Source organism: Pristis pectinata, chromosome 19 (assembly GCF_009764475.1).
Source record: "Pristis pectinata isolate sPriPec2 chromosome 19, sPriPec2.1.pri, whole genome shotgun sequence".
Lineage (NCBI taxonomy): Eukaryota > Metazoa > Chordata > Chondrichthyes > Rhinopristiformes > Pristidae > Pristis > Pristis pectinata.
In genome coordinates, this window is record NC_067423.1 from 17,375,661 (window position 1) to 17,395,037 (window position 19,377).

General features: G+C 42.9%; 1 protein-coding gene across 5 annotated transcripts; it reads right to left on the reverse strand.

The window, feature by feature from the left end:
* Nucleotides 1-685: 685 nt before the first annotated feature.
* rabl2 (RAB, member of RAS oncogene family-like 2) lies at nt 686-18,982 on the reverse strand. 5 transcript variants are annotated; one of them, XM_052033775.1, is made up of 9 exons: nt 18,829-18,982; nt 15,742-15,855; nt 12,885-12,914; nt 11,466-11,545; nt 10,078-10,157; nt 9,312-9,423; nt 8,477-8,574; nt 6,871-6,954; nt 686-3,434 (listed from the first exon to the last, which is right to left on the reverse strand). In XM_052033775.1, the coding sequence occupies exons 2-9, from the start codon at nt 15,846-15,848 to the stop codon at nt 3,363-3,365; spliced, it is 663 nt and encodes a 220-aa protein (XP_051889735.1). In that variant the 5' UTR covers nt 15,849-15,855; nt 18,829-18,982; the 3' UTR covers nt 686-3,362. The 5 variants fall into 5 exon arrangements, with proteins under 5 accessions (XP_051889735.1, XP_051889733.1, XP_051889732.1 ...); XM_052033773.1 differs by lacking the exon at nt 18,829-18,982 and adding an exon at nt 16,596-17,862; XM_052033772.1 differs by lacking the exon at nt 18,829-18,982 and adding an exon at nt 16,218-17,861.
* Nucleotides 18,983-19,377: the final 395 nt, after the last annotated feature.

The following is a 19,377-nucleotide window of genomic DNA, read 5'->3' on the forward strand; positions in this document are numbered from 1 at the left end:
ACAGAAAAAAAGACAGGATAGATCCTGAGAAACTTGTTTTCCTTTGCTGGAGGGTCTCAGCATAAGGGCTCAAGCATATACAAGCAAGGGGAAATTTCTAATTTAGAGAATTGTGAATATTTGACTTTCTGTGGATGTCCATCAAATAAGCATCTGGGGGATGGGACATTAGCATTTGGACTCGAAAGATATACATGTTCAGACATGATTTCAATAAATGGTGGAGCAGACTTGATAGATGCTGGATTAGGCCATGTGTTCTATCTCATGTATTTACAATTACATCTCAACCTTAACAAGGACGAGAGCAGTTTAAGGCCATCAGAGTTCTTCAAATTTCTTGAGTGAAGCATGAGAGTTAATATTATGAATACTTCATGGTTTCCTTTGCAGAGAATTTTATCAGTAAATGCAAAATGCTTAATATTCCAGCTCCAGGTTTTACACAAACATATTTATTTCTCTGGAAAATTGCCTTACTGAAGATGGTTACTGATTTGGCAGAATCACCACTTAGATCTGCCTGGAATTGTCTGGCAATAAAGTCAAGTCAAAAAATAATTTACACATGAGCACAAACATCAAACTCTGAGTCAGGGCCTACACTGCATCCAAGCCAAACAAGACAAAGAGCAAAGCTCACATGTTCAAGGGGAAAGTCTACAAAAACACAAGCACAGAAAGGTTCTATTAATATGTATATAATCATCAGTACTTGCACGATGATACAAATCTCAATGATACAAAGGCATTTGTACTATTCACCCAAACATTTTGTTGATCTCTGATTATCAAGTTAGGAGGCTGTCTGAAGTCTCACCCAGCAACCACCTGAATGCTGATAACTGCGTGGTTGAGAGAAGTTTAGCCCTCTGCCAATATTGGGCAGTTAACACCAGTATAGGGAAAAATTTCTCTTTTGCTTTCCCTCATCATACTCAGTAGGATTCCCACTACATTTCTCCATCATAGATTCCCAATGCAGACATAGTGTCGATGGAGCTAACCATGGTATCAGCAATTCACACTGAGACTGTTTCCTGTTGATCCAGAATAACATTCTCTGATCAAGGCCTTTGCTCAGTGTTAGATTAAAGTAACAAGCTCTTGATTCATTATTCTATAGAAACTAGCCCAACTCATCTCGTATAGAAAGCCAAAAGAGGCCCTACATTTCATTGGTCTGGGACTGAACCCAAGGCCAACTCCCCAATGAACTGCAAAAACCAGACTGAAGCAAACTTCAGACTTCTCCCCCAGTTTCAATGCACGAGCCAAATCAGTTGAAAGATCCTGTGCAATGAAAACTGTGGGTGAATCTTTGGTCCATAATCTGTCTGATAATTAGATGAAGCACAAAATGCAAAATTCTTCCATATCATTTGCTTCCCTTTCTGCTGTAGATACTCATCCTTTCCAGGTAAAGTGTGCAGACTCCCTCTCTGGTCTCATCCAAGTTGTTCCTCTCAGACGTGATCCTCAGCAGTAAGTTTAGCACGTGCTCAGTCCACAGGGGAGAACTGAGCTTCCAATTGTCTCCTATTTTTATTCTCCATCCCACTCCCAATCTGACCTGTCTGTGGCCTCCTGTGTTGTTAAGATGAGGCTTCACCCTCTGCCTGGACATTTTGCAGCTTTCCAGATTCAATAACAAATTAAACAATTTCAGGAAACCTACTTTCACTGTTTGGATCAGAACTTGCCGGTTCTTTTGTAGGTCATCCACTTATAATGTTGGCTCAAGTTTTCTCCCTCCACTAACATGACCTGGCCTACTGGGCATTTCCTACAGTTTTGCATTTCACAGCTGTTATGTTCCTTTATTTAGCTTAATATTTCCCCTAACTAACCTATCAACCAGGACACTTCATCAATAGCTTATCACCATGTGATCTCACCCCATCAGAGAGATCCCCTATGCCCCTCCACCATACTCAGCCTGCTGCAATTTAAAACCAACTTGTTTACTCTCTTTCCTGGTTCTGCCGAGGTTCTTTGACTTGGAACATTAATTCTGTTTCTCTTTCCACATATCCTGCCTGACCTGCTGAACGGTTCTAGCATTTTCTATTTTTGTTTCAGTTTTCCACCATCTGCAGCTTTTTCTGATTTTCAGCAAGTTTTACAGCCCAGTTGAACGTCAGAGATTAGGTGAGGCATGTGGATCTACAACTTGCTAGGTGAAGGGCAAGTTGTACTGTTTTCAAGGCTGAATATCAGCAAGGGCTTAGAGGAGGCCAAGCTGCTCACTATAACATTCAGTCACTGCTTTATGAATGCTTTCTTGCACATAAAATAAACTTCAGAGAGCAATCATTTTTATAATAAATGTTATACCAGGCTGATTTGCAATAAGCAATACCAACTCCATCAAACTAAAATGTAAACAGAAACTGCTTGGAACATGCTCTTTTGAATCCTCCCAGTAATCCTGATGGAGTTGGATACAGACTGATACTCATCACCTCACTCCTGATACCTCATCCAGAGGAAGAGCACGCACAGACTATTCCACTGTGCAGTGCAGCCATTCCAAACTGATTCTGCACTCACCAGATAATCTACACACTCATAGGTTTCTTGACAAGGGACACCGAATAAATACCTTATTTTCTTTACCCCTTCATAGTGCAAGGGCACTGAGGCCAATTGTAAGACGGATGACCTCAATCTCAGCAGTGATAGTGGCCGTGATCTCCAGTGGCATACCACGTGGTACATATCCCCATTCAATGCCTTGGGGAACAGCAAACTCCTTTCTCATCTAAACTTACTTGCCTTTCTGACCTGCACCAGGAATAGGATTCACTGATCTAGACGTACATGGCCACAGATTTTCTATGTGGTGTGGGTGAAAGCAATTCTCTAAAGTATTAAAAAGCCACAAAGAGATCACAACAGACAGCAGAGTACAATCAATTTTCACGTGCACAGCCAAGGTTGCCATAATAACACACAAATGGGCAGAACGACTGTGACATGGAATTGAGTGATGCTCAACCTCATCCATTGATATGAAAAAAATACAGAAATGTCACTGTAAATAAATTTCAGAGCTACTTGTTATAATCATTGCGTCTGTACCCACTTCTTAATCATCATTTGATTAGTGGAGACAATTCCAGTCCTTTCTCTATATGCTTCCTTTTTCAAATTTGTTTAAATGGAAGAAGATGTCCTTCCCATATCCGAAATCCAATCAAGTGTCAGCCTTGAACATCAGTCAAGCTATGAAATAAGTTCCTTACACAGTCTATATGGTTGTGTGTTAAGGTCAAGGGGAGGGCCAAATGTTATCCTTCAAAGTACAACAGAGCTTGTCCAAGTTTCTGCTCCAAGGCTCCTCCCTTCTACAAATACCATTATGGCGATTCAGATTGGTCCTCTTTTGACTGGTCATCCCTGGCTTCCTTGTTTGCTTCAAGGTCAAAATTCTGGTGGAGAAATGAAGAAGAGAGCATGAGGCTGGTTATAGATAGCATGCTAAACACACATCCATCCTCCTCCTCAGTGCTGCTCAAGTCGCAGAATCACAACTCCCTACTGCATGATCTCCTCTTAGTCATTCATCAATCTAAACTGGTCTCACTGCTCCAGCAGATCACCATAACCCATTCACGTTAGCAAACTAATCCTAATACCTGGCTCCTTCCCCAGACATTTCTTTCAAACCTCAATCTCTTCCCATAGTCATAATTCAATCCAAGCTAATCTCACTGATATACTCTCTCATCATAGCCTTGAATCTGTCACAAACTCATTCCAATGAGCAACATTTTAAACCAATAGTGATGGAAAAATTGAGACATAATAGAGATAAATTTCCAAGTCAGGATGGTGCATGGCTGGAATGGAAACTTGGAGATGGTGGTGCTCCAAAGTACTTGTCCTTCTGAATGATAGAGGTCATGGGTTAAGAGGTATAGTCATAAAAGCTTAGGTAAATTACTACAGTGTGTGAATATTTAACAGAAAGAATTCTTGTCTGCAGCCACAGTGCGCTTGTGGTGAGGAAGTGAAATTAAACATTCTTTTCCTGGATGGACTGTATCCTCCTTCAGTGTGCCGACATTTTCACTTCAACCAATTAATTTGCTGGCTACCTAGCTTCCGAGTACACTTGCCAACACTGTAAATGTAACCCACCCTTCATGTATCATACGACTTACTTTCTAACCATCGACACAAACTCCTTCTCAGAACATGAAACCATTTGGCCTGTAGACTTACCTTTCTTCAAACCTTATCAAACTGAGTGAACAATGACTCTGTATAACTACAGAAATGAAAAATAAAAACAGGCCTTCCAATGCTTTGAGCTTGTTATGTCTTTTAAATGCAACATTGGATGACTTGTGTTATCTATTAATCAATCAATTTCACATTTAAAATGAACAATTGCTCTCAACAATTCCCATTTGTGTTCCAGTCTTCTTCAATGTGCTTCCAGTTCTCCAGTAACGTGGTACATATGGCCTAAACACTGAATAAACAATATCTCTGGGAAGGATAGAGAGGCAAGCAACAAGCCCATGGCCCAGTGTGCTACAGAACTTGAGTGTTTCTCGCATTTTCTGGTTTTATTTCATATTTCCAGCACCTTCAGTTTTTTTGATTTTCATTTGCAGGTTTAAGCACCTGCCCAGGACCATTGAAGAGGCCTTAGCTAGAGGTCACTGGTTCACATCGGTGTTCCTAGACCTGTCAAATGTAAATAATTAGCCAGGGATCTTAGTTCAGTGACTGAGATTCTGGGAGAATGTGTTGAATGCTCATTGCCCATGTACATGGATGCATGTCACAAACATACGTGTTCACATATGCATACACGGATCAATCTTGGTTGAAATGCCATTCTGTGGTCAATGACCTATCAAAGAGTTACCAGTGTCCTTGAGGAGAAAGCAGAGTGCAGAGCCACATATGGCTTGTGCTTCAGCAATAATCCAGTTTCTTTTCATGGCTGCTCCCAATGCAGTGAAATGCTGGCTGCAGGTCTTGGCCATCTCAACACACCATTGCCACCTGCTGGCTCAGCTCTAGTACTGCAAACCAAGAGTGCTGGATCAAAGTCAGGTTGTTCGACCTGATATTCTATATAACAATACACTATAAATGGCAATCGGTCAGTACCTGCAGCTGGATGGCAGTTACCTGCTCGGGCAATCCTCAAAAATCTAATGATAGCAGATGGATAATCAGTTATGAGGTGAATCATGGGGCCCGAAACAAAGGAAATGCTGTCAAAAGGCAGAAGGACAGAACGTGATTTCGCCTATGGCAATCACATCAGTTGGCACAGAGAGGGGCACCACTGAGACATTTTTTTGGCAACTGTAATGCCATGAAGGATAACAATAAGAACAGAAACTTGTCAAATCAGCTTATGTCTGTAAAAAAGCTCACCACAGTTATCCACTAGGTGAAAGTAACAAAGAAACCTTGTTTATGAAACAGTGGACTAGAGCCACAATAGCCAAATCACTTCAAAAGGCCCAAGACCATGAATAGTGGAAGCTCTTAACTGCAAAGACATCCAAAAGAGCACATCAATGACCAAATTAGCCATGAGAATAATGACTGCAACCTGTGAGAATGGATATGTGGGGTACATCAAGAAAGCGCAACACAGTAAGCTCAGGGAAAGGCACACAAATGCATGCACATGCACACAAGAAAGGGCCGTCCTGAGGCAGGCAGATATGGAGGTGGGTGAGCAAGGAATACAGGCAGGAAGGCAAGAGATCTGAGGCAGGTAGCTTGGGTGGTGGGGGGATGTGGTGGTTGGGAAAAGGGAGGAAGGGACTCACTGAAGCAGGCAACCAGGGTACTTATTGGAAAGTAATCAACAGCAGAGAGAGCAAGAAAAAGTCAGCTCCAATTTACTAATTTGGGCTTCCTCACAGTGTGAAGCTGCTCCAGTTAACAATATATAAAGCAACACAAGATCTCGTGACAACTGTTGCAGGTGATGTGATGGAACAGTAAATACACAGAGTAGGTTAATCTCAAACTCTGACATCTATCCTATGCCTCAATGAGCTTACAATGAGATGCATTCTCCCGGCAAATTAGATTAGTAAATTGAAAATTTCCTCCATCAAACACTGAAAAGAGGGAGAAGGCAATGATATGGGAGAGTCAGAAGAGCACCTGCAGTTGTCATTAACCATTACTTGAGGAAGGGTTGATAAAGAAGGGTATAGGAGAGGAGGGGGGATACAGGAGGAAGGGTGGGCAGGAGGACTGGAAGCTGATCAGTGGCCTGGCTAGAGGTAGGGTTTATGGGGTAATATGTAATACTGGAGGTAGTTGGAGGAGTGGACATCGACCAGGTAAAATGGGGAGAGGATCTGTAAGGCTAGTAGGGGTGTAGGAGGAGGATTAGAGGAAAGAGATATAGCAGGCCAGTCAGCAGAAGTTCAAGAAAAGTCAGTGGGGCAGGGAATGGTACAGATGAAGGATCTGTAGGATGCAGGGTACAGGAGGATGGTAAGCAGGTCAGAGAGGGGAACAGAAGAAGAGTCTGCAGAGTGGGCAGGAGGAAGAGCTGTAAGCTGAGGAAGGATGCAGGATAAAGGTTGGTGAGATGGGAGGGGTACAGGAGAAGGGCTGGTAAGGTGAGGAGGGATACAGGAGGATAGTCAGTAGAGCAGGGAGGGATCGTAAAAAGGTGATATAGCTGAAAAAAACACCTGCATCCTGGATCCTAGACTGTAAAAGGAAAAATGGGCAACCAGGAAAACTGGCAGAAGGCCTCAGTACCACTCTTGACTAATTCTCAAGGCTGAAAGAACTGCCACAATTACACTGACAATTTACGCACCCCCCCCCCCCCCACCACCCCCAGTTCAGCAAATGAAGGCTTACCTCCAGTTCCCGCATGACTTCATCCATGAAATCACTAGTGTTCTGTTTGTATGACACTGCTAGCTTTATTGTGTCACGAAATAGCTGTAGGAGGAGGAACAGGAAAGAGATGACTTTCAAGAACTTGCCTGTCTATAGCACCTTTCACTGGGACTTTTGAAGTACAATCACCATTGTAACATAGCAGAAAATGTGACATCCATTTTGCACAGACAAGAGAGAGAAAGATCAGATCGCTTTTATTTTTAAAAGTGACATTGATTGAGTATAAGTATTGGGCTGGACACCAGAAAAATACCCCTTCCTCTCCAAATACTGCCATGGGGGTCTTTCACACATATCTGAGAAGGCAGACAGAGCCTTAGTTTAACATTTCATCCACGGCAGTGAATTCCCTCAGTAATGTATTCAATTTCAGCTGTGGTTCTGCGGTAGCACTCTTGCCTCTTAGGTCATTAAATTGTTGCTTTAATCACCCCAACCCAGAGATTTGAGCACAATAAATCAAGGCTGACACTCATTTTTCTGTCCAATCAAGGAGTGAAATGGAATCTACAGTGTAGGAGCAGAATATTCTCTCCCAGCTAGTCTATGCTGGTATTTATATAGCATAAAAGCCATTCCACACATGCTTCCCCCACTCTAATTACCTCCTTCCATCCTACCTTCCCATACTTCTATTCCCTTTTGCAAGATGCATTTTTGACTGAATGCTTGCTCAAATAAATTCAGTATATATTTTAAATTTATAACATAGTCTGCTGTGCTGCTACATTATGAAGATGGAGATAAGTTCCAACAGATTACAAAATAATAATGAACAGAAAAATTATTCTGCTTATCTTGGACCATCTCCCACCATCATCACCAGCCCCCACCACAAGCCCTGCCAGCCCCCCTCTCTTGGGCATTGGGAGGCTACTGCAGTAATTCTCTATTTCCTTCACAGAATTTTGACTAAAAGTAGCATCACATGTTAATAAGGCCATAGCAAAGCAAATGCAGTATTTAGCTCATTTCTGGTTGAATAGAATTGAGAACCAGCAGAACCTTGGTTGGATCACACTGGGAATATTGTGCAAATATTTAACCTCCGTGTCATAAAATGGAAACCAAAGCACTGGAAAAGTTGTGTACTGGAAATGTGAGGTTATACATGTTGGGAAAACTGATCCAAAGTAGGGCTCTTTTCTCTGGAAGAATGATGCTGAGAGAGGAAGTTTGACCATGATACCAGAATAGGCCCAAAGGACCAAATGCCTACTTTGGCTTCTACTTGAGTTTGTATATGGAGGTAAGATTTTTCCTTTTGTTGAAAACTAGAGTAACTAACAAATCAGGAGGGAATTAAGAGTGGCCTCTTTTCTACACGTTTATGCAGTGGGTCCCATATTCTAGTATTCCTCTGTGCAATGCATTCTTTTCTTTTTTGCCTATTTTTTTGCATTTGTGAACTTATGCCCTTTAACTGGACTACCAGTAATAACTCTATACTGATTCTATACCTACCTCCCACTTCTTATGTCATACCCTCCCGTCTATTCAGCTGTTAATTCTGAGACACAGGAATTCCTTCGGATGCAATTTCCCATGGCTTTGTACCTACCTTTACAACATTGGTCCCATCCGCTGCTGACACGAAGTAAAAAGGTAATCCATGCTTCTTGGCAAAGTTGAAGCTTTTCTGTGTGATTTTCAAATCAGCTGGAAGAGAGAAAGTAGTGTGGTATTCATTCAGATGCACACTGGCAGTCACTGTACGTATGAGAAGCTCTGCAAATCCTCCAACCCTATACAGGAACAACCACTGACACACTGCGCAAAACCTAACTCTGGAATTTGAACTTGCTTGCTCTCCTCTGAACCCTTACAATCCACCTTCCTCACACTTTGTTCTCTCCACTTGCCCTCACTCGCCTACCATCATCCCTCGTTCTCCTGCTCACAGTCGACTACTCTGTTCACTCTCACAAGTTCTAAGCTCAACAGTGCCAGTGAATTGAGAAGTGGGGAAGATAAAACTAGAGAAAGGGAGCTTGGGTCTTTCAACGAAAACAACATGTTCTACTAACTGGTGAACAATAAAGGAAGAATAAAGAGATACTTCATCAAATTAACAAAATCAAACAAAAGGGCAAATGAGCAATAGGATAATTAAATTTATGATTGACTCAAGAAAGTTCTCATGGAAACAATAAAATTTCCCTTCAATTTAAGGAAGTGGAATAAATTCCTGGAATTATTTAAGCAACAGTGGGTTACAGCGATGAGCTTAACTGTGGAATCTCTCCCAAAGGATAGGTGCACTGAATAGTCTTCCTCAGTAGCATCTAGTCTATGATGTCCTTTACTGGTCAGCTAACACTTCAGCTGGAAATTATAGGTCTAAAGGAATTTGGGTTCAAGTCTCAGTGTGACTGATGTATAATCTTTGAACTCACCATCTATTTTGTTAGCGACAATCACGCAAGGGATTTCAGGCCGAGACTCCCTCAGCTCAGTGTACCAGTTACTCAAATTTTTGTAAGTTATCTTCCTCTGCACATCAAAAACCTGATCTCAAAATGATAAAATAAATTAGTTTTCTGTTCTGGGCATTGGCAACCACAACATTAAGCTTGCTTCACACTTACCAATCAAACACTCTTAAAGTTTGTATAGCATGGGTAAGATACAGAGTAAAGGTTCCTCGACACAGTCCAGCTAAATACTCCCAAGGCAGATACTGCAGTTACTAGAAACAGTACAGCTGGCACTGGATATAGATGTTTAAAGATCCAGATAGGAGAAAGGTGCTGGAACTGATCCCAGTTCCTCAATGAAAGTCGATGTCAATTATTCACCTGATGAGAAAACTTGAACCTTGTGGCAACGGCAGTGGGAAGACATTAGTTGAAAGTCAGATAGGTTCTCCTTGAGGCTGAAGCAGTTTGAACATGACTGCAGTAGCAAATCTGAACCAAGCAAACTTCCATGACAGGCTCAATGTTTGAAACCTTCAGGGTTATGTGGTACTCTATGACATCTTTAATGATCAACAGGCCCAGAACAGGTGTTTACTTTATATCAAGCAAGCAGAACTTATCTGTTGCTTATGGTTTTGACAGTAACATTGTGATACATTTATCTGCATTAAACATTGTGGAAAAAAACACCTTGTTTACTTGAATAACCTTTTGCACAAAAGTAGAATCTGTAAAGACCCACCATGATACAGGCATGTGCCTTATGGTAATAGGATGGATGCATACTCTGAAAACGCTCCTGTCCTGCTGTGTCCCAGAAATCTGTGAAAGAAAACACCCATAGTTTCAACTATTGCACTTTCAAAGCATATTTTTAAATTTTGAATATTAAGATTAAAACCATACAGTACATAAGCATATTTTCACTATCCCTAAGTTTTACCTATCCTGCTTTTCACCATAACCCTTCTCCCCCAAGTGTCTCAGTCTCTTCATTCTCCAGAAGAGCTTCTTTCAAGCTATTAATATGTAACACTTCAAGCTCCTTCAATAGGATCAAAGGTAGTCATCCCCTCAATCCTCTTCTGATGCCACGTGTAACTCAATGGGGGCATTCTCATTGGATAGGTCAAAGGTATTGTGTTCAAACTTCAGTACAGAGATTCAAGAACACAGGCTGTCATTTCAGTGATCCCTTCAGTTCTATGTATTGTCAGAAGTGTCATTTTCTCAGATGAGTCATTGAACTGAGGACACATCTGTTCTCTGTGATGAATGTAGAGGAACTCACAATACTAATTGAAGGGAAATGGAAATGTTCAAATTTCCTTTCTTTGATCAAGCTTTTACTCATTTGTGTGGTTTTGTGTTTTTTTTGGATAATATTCCTGTATGGTGCCTTGAAATATTTCATTATGCTAAAGTCAATACAAAAATGCAAGTTGCTGCTACTGTTGATTTCTCCTGGTTTCCCAGCCAATACTTATTCCTCAATTGGTATCATGAAACGTGATTACCTTTTCATTTATATCACTGTTGATCAGGAATCTTGTTCTGTGCATTTCCTACCTTACTAAAATGACTATTAAACAAAAATGCACCTTTGGCTGTGATGCACATTGGTACATTGAGAAGATGTGAAAGGTGCAATATAAATTCTATTCTGCCATTCAATTAGATCTTGGTTAAGTTTCACCACAATTCCATTGCCCAATTTGGATTCATTTTCTAATGCCAAACAAACCTCTCAAACTTACACTAAGTTTCAGTTCAGCCACAGCACTCGGGGCCTTTTGAAGGAGGGTGTTGCAAATTTTCACTATCGTTTGCATGGAACAGTAAATTTGTGATTTCACTCCTGAATGGCCAGACTCTGACACAGACTACTGACTACCTTGTTGAGAAAAAAACATGGTTGTTTGATAACTTGACAGGTTAACCAAATTCATGGCAATTTTAGTGCAGAGGCTTTTGTGATATTGTTGGAACTCAACCTTTTATTTCTTGGCAGGCAAAACAAAGTTTTTCACTGTATCTCAGTACATGTGACGATAATAAACCAATTGCCAATTACCAATTTTTTGGTTGATTGTGAAGATTAAGAGCAAATGAAGAAGGGTCAACACTTACCCACTAGAACAGTCTTGTCATTGACCTTGGTGGTATATTTGTACAGCGTCAACGCGTAAGTGGACAGCTGTTGAGGACGACTGGAATCCAAGTTAAGGCATAAAAGACTGAGAGAAAAAGATCCTGGTAATTAAATGATACACTTTTCCCATTTAGTAGCTCCACTATATAACAATATGCTCTCGATTGTTTGGGGTTCAAAATAATCTTTAAAGATAATTCCATATTTGGAACAAAATGCAAAGTGTTAAAGCAGAAAATGTTGGAAATGTGGAGCAGTGCATGTGGACCAGCTGAAACTTCTGCAGATGCTTCCCAATCAGTTCAGTGTTCCTGGCATTTTCAAATTTCATGCTGTGTTCCTTTGACCAAGAGCCAGAACGTAATGCACAGTTACAGGTGCCAGAATTAACCATACATGTTTATAAATAGCTACATTTACCCAAGCAGTTATAATTACACAACTGTCACACAGCAAATCAACATCTAAGCCTATCTGCCTTAGGATAGGCTACATTAACAGGTAAACATCACCACGGAAGATGAGTACATTACTTTGGGTCTGATCATTTTCCTAATATTATTTTGTTTAATTTTTAGAATGGGGCAGCATTGTTCATTGCCAATTTTCATAAGGAGGTGATGGAGAACCACCTTATTGAGTAGCAGCTTTGATACAACTAGGTAGCTTTCTAGGTGATTTGCAGGATATTAAAATTCAGCCACTTCACTGTAGGACTAATGTGCTAGATGAAGTCAGAAAAGTAGTTTCCTTCTGTAAATGGACACTAGTAAAAGATTTGGGCTATTCACAAATTCAGTTATCTGCGGTAGCACTCTTTTTACTTCCAGTTATTCCTTAAACTAAATTCAATTTCTCAGACTGCTAGAGTGGCATTTAAACATATATTGACTAGATAGCAAGTCAAGTAATATATACACCACCACCTGTATGATTAGTAAATTGTGAGCTAAATAGCATTGTGATGTTTGTGGTCTCAATACTTGCTTTTGTGTGTGGATGTTAAGCTTTGACCATTTGATGATAAAATAAAAAAAATGAAAGTTGTTTTTTGAGAATTTACTGAGCATTTTCATTTGATTAATACATGCTGATAAACATAAATAAATAAGTATGTTAAACTATTGTGGGCATAATGTCCTTTGAAAAAAATGTGTGCAGCTAAAGTAGGAGTCACTAGAGCAACGTTTATCACTAGAGTAGCAGTTTCTACAGCCAACATTTGGCAATGTGGGTAGTAATCATTGGGCATTCCTCCTTCAAGATATGGTGAGAGGGAACACACAAATGATACAAAACAGGAATCAAATCAGAGCTAATGAGCTCAGGGGATCAGGATTTGCTTCCTGTCCTTGGCCACCAGCATTTTATCCACATGTAGATCTCACAAAGGATACTATCCATCCATCAGGAATCTCTCCATCAACCTGCAAACACACATCATCCAAAGAAATTAGTGCAAGCCTCAAGGGACTGAGTTTCCACTCCCCTTTTCACTCAATTCACAATATATCAATGCAGCAACATTGCTGATATAGAAGATCTGATTCAGCTATTGAAGTCTTATGGATACTGAGAGCTGAAGAGTGAAAATCTATGAAAAAGGAAATCTGCCTTAATGTTAAAATCTACTGATATGGACAATTCTCCATCTGGGAACCAAATCCTATGCAACTCCCTCTCAGGAATTCCAAAGATCAGCATATTCTCCTGGGTTCTGTCAGCCTCCTGTATTCTGTTCAATTTGAACTGAGATGGGAAATTGGCTTTGAAGGCTGAATGCACCAGCCTGATGTTGCCTCCTTGAACTTTGACAGTGGATTAGGTGCTTGGCTGTTCTCTTGCCTTTGTCTTTGACTCCCAATACCATCCAAGTTTCACATCCAGCTCCACTGTTATCCCAGAACATCTGTGTCCTTGCTCTCCTATGTCAGGAGCTGCTGTGCAGCTTGCACACAAGTTAGACATAATTCACCAAATTTAGCTCCTCTGCATTAATGCTGCATTTCACTCTTCAGCCAAGATTGCTCATAACTCCAGGATCATCCTGGAAGACATCACAATGCCAAGCTTGTCCTTTCTTGTTCTACCCTTCCATTCACTATCAATGCCAAGGGTGAAGTGCTTCAAAAAAAAAGTAACTCTACCCATTTTAATTTCTTGCCCACTTCTTCCTATTCCAGAGTGCTCTCCCTCCAATGTCCAGTTCAGCCTGTTTATCAAATCCAATTTTGTAACACTGTTCCTTCCTAAGATTGATAGGAGGTTGCACCAGCCTGCTGTAGTTTTTAATCTTTAGGTCAAATATATTGACATCTATGATGCCATTATAGTTATGTCTTCTAGACAAGCACAGGAGGGAAAAGTAATTGGAGCTTACATTGACAGGAGATATGAGGGACTGCAGGTGCTGGAACCTGGAGCAAAGAACGAGCTGTTGGAGAACTCAAGGAGGGTGGGAGAGAGGGAGAGGGTTGGAGGAGAGGTATGTGTGTGAGAGGACCAGGGTAGATCAAAAGGAGAGACGTAGGGACAGAGGGGGAGCATGTTACCAGAAACTGGAGAATGCAATGTTCAGGCCATCAGGGTGTAGACTACCCAGGGAGAATGTGAGGTGCTGTTCTTCTAGCTGGCATTTGGCCTCACCCTAGCAGTGGAGGAGGCTGACGACAGAGAGATTGGTATGGGAATTGGAAGGGGAGGGGAATTAAAATGGCTTGCAACCGGGAGCTCTAGATAGCTAGTGCGGACAGAGTGCTGGTGCTCGGTAAAGCTGTCACCCGGTTTGCGCCTGGTCACACTCATGTAGACGAGGCCACACTGAGAGCACTGAATGGAGGGTTGGAGGAGGTGCATGTGAATTTATGACTCACTTGGAAGGGCTGTTTAGGTCCCTGGATGGTGGTGAGGGAGGAGGCATAGGAAAAGGTGCACTGCCTAGAGTTGCAGGGGAAATTGCCTGGGGAGGGGGAGGAGAGAGGGAAGAGCACACCAGGGAGTCACGGAGAAAGTGGTCCCTGCTGCACAGTAGTGTATATGGCAGCATGGTAGTGTAGTGGTTACAGTAAAGCTATTACAGTGTCAGCGACCCGGGTTCAATTCTGCCGCTGTCTGTAAGGAGTTTGTACGTTCTCCTCACGACTTTGTGGGTTTCCTCCAGTTTCCTCCCACATTCCAAACGACATATTGGCTGGGAAGCTGTGGGCATGCTATGTTGGCGCCGGAAGCGTGGCGACACCTGCGGGCTGCCCCCAGCACACTCTCAGACTGTGTTGGTTGTTAATGCAAAAAGACACATTTCACTGTGTTTCGATGTACGTGACTAATAAATAAATAAATATAAGTACTATTACTTTACAACTCCAGCAATTTGGGTTCAATCCTGACTCTCTAGTGCTGTGTGTGGAGTTGGCACATTCTCCCTGTGACCATGTGGATTTCCTCTGGGTGTTCTGGTTTTCTCCCACATTCCAAAGATCAGTGGGTTGGTTGGTTAATTAATTGGCCATGGTAAACTGCCCCTAGTATAAGTGTGAGTAGTAGAATCTGGGGGATGTTGATGGTAATGTGGGGAGAATCAAATGGGATTAGTCTAAGTGGGGGCTGATAGCAGGCATGGACTTGGGGGGCTGTTGAGCCTCTTTCCATGCTATATGACTCTACCCATCCCTAAAGTGCCCTTAAGAAGGTGGTTGGTTTGCCTCCTTATTCAACTGTTATAGTTCATCGAGTATAAGTGATCCCATAATGCTATTGAGTAGGAAATTCCAGAACTTAGACCTGGCAACTCTTCGAAAGGGAACTTGCAAATGCCGGTATTCTTACTTGCCTGTTACCCTTACTTTCTGGATGGTAGAAGTCATAGCTTTTGGAAGCCCTTTGAGATTAGCTAAACAACAAAATAGACATTTTGCTTCACTCAGCAATCTCTGGGAGAGGATGGGGAAAACGTCTACAAGAGCTTCCCCTTCTGATCACAATCCAGCAAGTTCCGCTGGAAGGCCAAATGTGCACATTGGCTGAGAGTAGATGAGACTTGACTTTATGCACTGCCCAAGTGAAAAAGCCTTCCTTTCTGGAGCCAAATATTTGACAGGGATGTGGACAGAGGCCGACACTTCATATAATCTCTACCACAGCAAGGAGCTGCCCTTCCAAGGAAGGAGGGGAGAAATAAATTCATTTTACAGTGATGGGCGTCAGGTTGTTGATGCCTCTCACCCGACCCCAATGCCCAGTCACGATTTTACTTACTTGGATTTGCCCACAGCACTGTCTCCTAAACAGATGATTTTGATGTGTTCATCCCCATCGTATTTGTCCTGGTTCAGTTCAGGTAGGGCACTGTTCTCTGCAGCCATGCTGTTCCTGATGACGACACAGGCTTGAGTGTTTCATCTTGACCTTCCCCTGCTGATTCCTTTGCTGACTGTTGTCTCTGAGCTTGCCTCCTGCCCCTGCAGACTTTACAGACTCCAGTACTCCTGTACTGTCCCTAGAAGTCCTATTAATCTGTACACAACTGTTGCCAAATCTTCTACTCTTTTCTGTTGCATACTTTCTTTCAGTCCTGTTTGTGCCACTGCTCTTTTCGTGAATTCACAAATCTAATCTGCCTTCATTCTGAGCCTGATACAAACTTATTAACAGTTATATTCTAAAAACTAAAGGCGCACTTTATTGCTGAATTCAAAATCCGAATTCACAGTATCGAGTTTGACAAATCTTACCCAATCCTTGACTATTTCTGTCCTTCTGCATTCTGCCTCAGTCTCTTTGAATCTGTCTCTTTAGCAGACTTTTATTTTTGTTCCGTGGTCCAGCCCATTCACTTTCTTTTACATGTGAGAATGACAATTCTAATGGCCTGAATCGCATTGCCGTTTCCAAAGGATTTCAGCATTTTTTCCCTCTCAGTCTTTGTACAAACTCATCCTGTTTATTTATCTTTATCTATTTTGTCTTCCCACATCTCTCTTTCTTTCTTTGAGTCTATCTTAAATAATATAGACAAACAATGTCTCACTCTTCCTGTCTGAGGTTATATGGCTGCTCCTGCTATCAGTATCTTCACTACCTCAGCCACATAAATCTTCTGAATGTCCTACCTCTGTTGCTATTCTATGATCCCAGCTCTTCAGTTGCCTCTGTCGCTTGACTCTGCTTTTAACATTTTCCTGATCCTATTCTTTATCTCAGAGTATGTCTTTTCTTGTATATTGGTGTTATTTTTATGTATTTATCTATTACTATGTTTCTGCTATATATGTCTTCCCCTGAAGTTGCTGTTAGTCGTCTATTTGTCTGGCAGGTTCCATCTATGTACCTCTCAACCTTTCTTCATAACCCTCTCTCAATCTATATCAATTGTAATAACAATATTCATTTCTTTACCTCTCTCACTGCCAAAATAAGCCAACCTTGTTGATCATGAGTAGCTTTCAATCCTTCTCAGTACCAGTGGTACTATACATTAAAACAAAACTCACCAGGTAAACCAAACTAGATTGTCTTTTTCCCCTGTATAATTACCCTATTTTCTCTTCTACATCTATCTCCACTCTGAACCCTGTATTTTCCTTTCTTTCAATCTATCCTCTCTTTCCCTAAATAACCAACTACCTTTGTGTCCCTCCCTCTTTCTCTCCTACTTTAGTGCTATCACTATTTCCCTTCTTCTGAACTCTCACTATACCTAGTCACCTCCCTCTATTCTGTACCAACTCTAAACCTCTCTCTTTCCCTATATCTTTATTCTCCCTCTCTCCTCCTGTTTCTTCAGTTTGGATCCATTTCATTTCCCTGCATTAAACTGCTCAGATCTCACCCAGCAAGCTTTGATTCTTCCCCCCTTCCCTCTTGTATTTATCACATTTATCTCAGTCTTTGTATTTTCTCTACATCAGCTCTCCCTCTTCCTAGCTTTCTCCTCCTTATCTCCTTCCTCTCTCTTCCTGTATCTATATTTCCCTCAATATTCCTTCTCTTCACATACTTCTGTCACTCACTCTATTCCTCTCCCCGTTTCTCCCACTACCTCACTCTATCCCTCTCTCTGCCCTGTCTATCACTCTCTCCTTCTCTCCCCTTACCTCACTCTATCCCTCTTCCTACCTGACTTTTTCTCTCTATCCCTCTCTCTCCTTACCTCACTCTATCACTCTCTCCTTCACTCTCTATCACTGTCTCTCCCATCTTTCACTCCATCCCCCATCTCTCTGTCCCCAACTTTCACTCTTTCCCTCTCCCCTTCCCCCACTCTCTCCACTTTCTCCTACCCTTCTCTCCCCACTCTCTCCTCTCCCCTTCTCTCCCCACTCTCTCTCCTTCTCCCCTCTCCCTCCTCTCTTCCCTTCTCTCCCCCTCCCTCTCTCCCCTCTCCCTCCCTCCCTCCCCTCTCCCTCCCTCCCTCTCCCCTCTCCCTCCCTCCCTCTCTCCCCTCTCCCTCCCTCCCCTCTCCCTCCCTCTCTCTCCCTCCCTCCCCTCTCCCTCCCTCTCCCCTCTCCCTCCCTCCCCTCTCCCTCCCTCTCTCCCCTCTCCCTCCCTCTCTCCCCTCTCCCTCCCTCTCTCCTTCCTCCCCCCTCCCTCTCTCCCCTTCCCTCTCCCTCACTCACTCTCCCCTCTCCTCTCCCTCACTCTCCCCTCTCCCTCACTCTCCCCTCTCCCTCACTCTCCCCCCCTCCCTCACTCTCCCCCTCTCCCTCACTCTCCCCCTCTCCCTCACTCTCCCCCTCTCCCTCACTCTCTCCCCTCTCCCTCACTCTCTCCCCTCTCCCTCACTCTCCCCCTCTCCCTCACTCTCCCCCTCTCCCTCACTCTCCCCTCTCCCTCACTCTCCCCCTCTCCCTCCCCCTCTCCCTCACTCTCCCCCTCTCCCTCACTCTCCCCCTCACTCTCCCCTCTCCCTCACTCTCCCCCTCACTCTCCCCTCTCCCTCACTCTCTCCCCCTCTCCCTCACTCTCTCCCCCTCTCCCTCACTCTCCCCTCTCCCTCCCTCACTCTCCCCTCTCCCTCCCTCACTCTCCCCTCTCCCTCCCTCACTCTCCCCTCTCCCTCCCTCACTCTCTCCCTCACTCTCCCCCCCTCTCCCTCACTCTCCCCCCCTCTCCCTCCCTCTCTCCCCTCTCCCTCCCTCACTCTCCCCTCTCCCTCCCTCACTCTCCCCTCTCCCTCCCTCACTCTCCCCTCTCCCTCCCTCACTCTCCCCTCTCCCTCCCTCACTCTCCCCTCTCCCTCCCTCACTCTCTCCCTCTCGTCACTCCGCTTTCCTGCAGCTATGCAACAGACGCTAGCCAGGCCCCCCACCGAGGCTGTCCAAGCGCCGCCTGTCTACTCCGTACCAGCATCAATCTGTGAACTTGAGCTGATGAAACGAATATTATTAACAAGAAAAAAAAATCAGGAACAAATTATTAAATAATCGCGCTCCGAGGCCGGTGTGGGCTGTCCAGGCAGCGCCTGCGGCGAGCAGCCCCTCCCCTCGCTTGTTCTCCAATCAAGGCGCCGGGAGGCCGGTGATTTAAAACGTAAATTCCTGCCCAGTGCGTGTCAGACAAGAACTGGTGACTGTTAATAAATCTATGACCTTTTTATTTAATATATATTTCATCTTGTTCTCACAGGAATGGATTTTATTAAGAAAGAACAAACTTGTATCTCAACACAGGGTTGCCAAGCCTCCAGGAAATAAAGATTAATCTCCTGGTCATTGCTGCAAGATACACAGGCGGAAAATAACAGGATCATTAAAATATAATGAGGTTTTTTTTTCATTTTCTTTGAAGAATTTTATTTATTAGATCCAAAAATGATGCAGATAAAGGAAAGAGTTTTTGCATGTGTGGAGGGACGAGGTAAAATCTTCAGCTGAATGCTCAATTAGAGTTGAC

Bases quoted from the DNA above. Each gene is read 5' to 3' on its own strand.
- rabl2 (XM_052033775.1), bottom strand. From the start codon at position 15,848: ATGGCTGCAGAGAACAGTGCCCTACCTGAACTGAACCAGGACAAATAC. The intron at 11,546-12,884 runs GTATCCTTTGTG...CTTGGATTCCAG, and splicing joins AGATTCCTGATGGATGGATA to TCGTCCTCAACAGCTGTCCA. The intron at 6,955-8,476 runs GTAGGTACAAAG...CTCCTCCTACAG, and splicing joins ATGGGACCAATGTTGTAAAG to CTATTTCGTGACACAATAAA.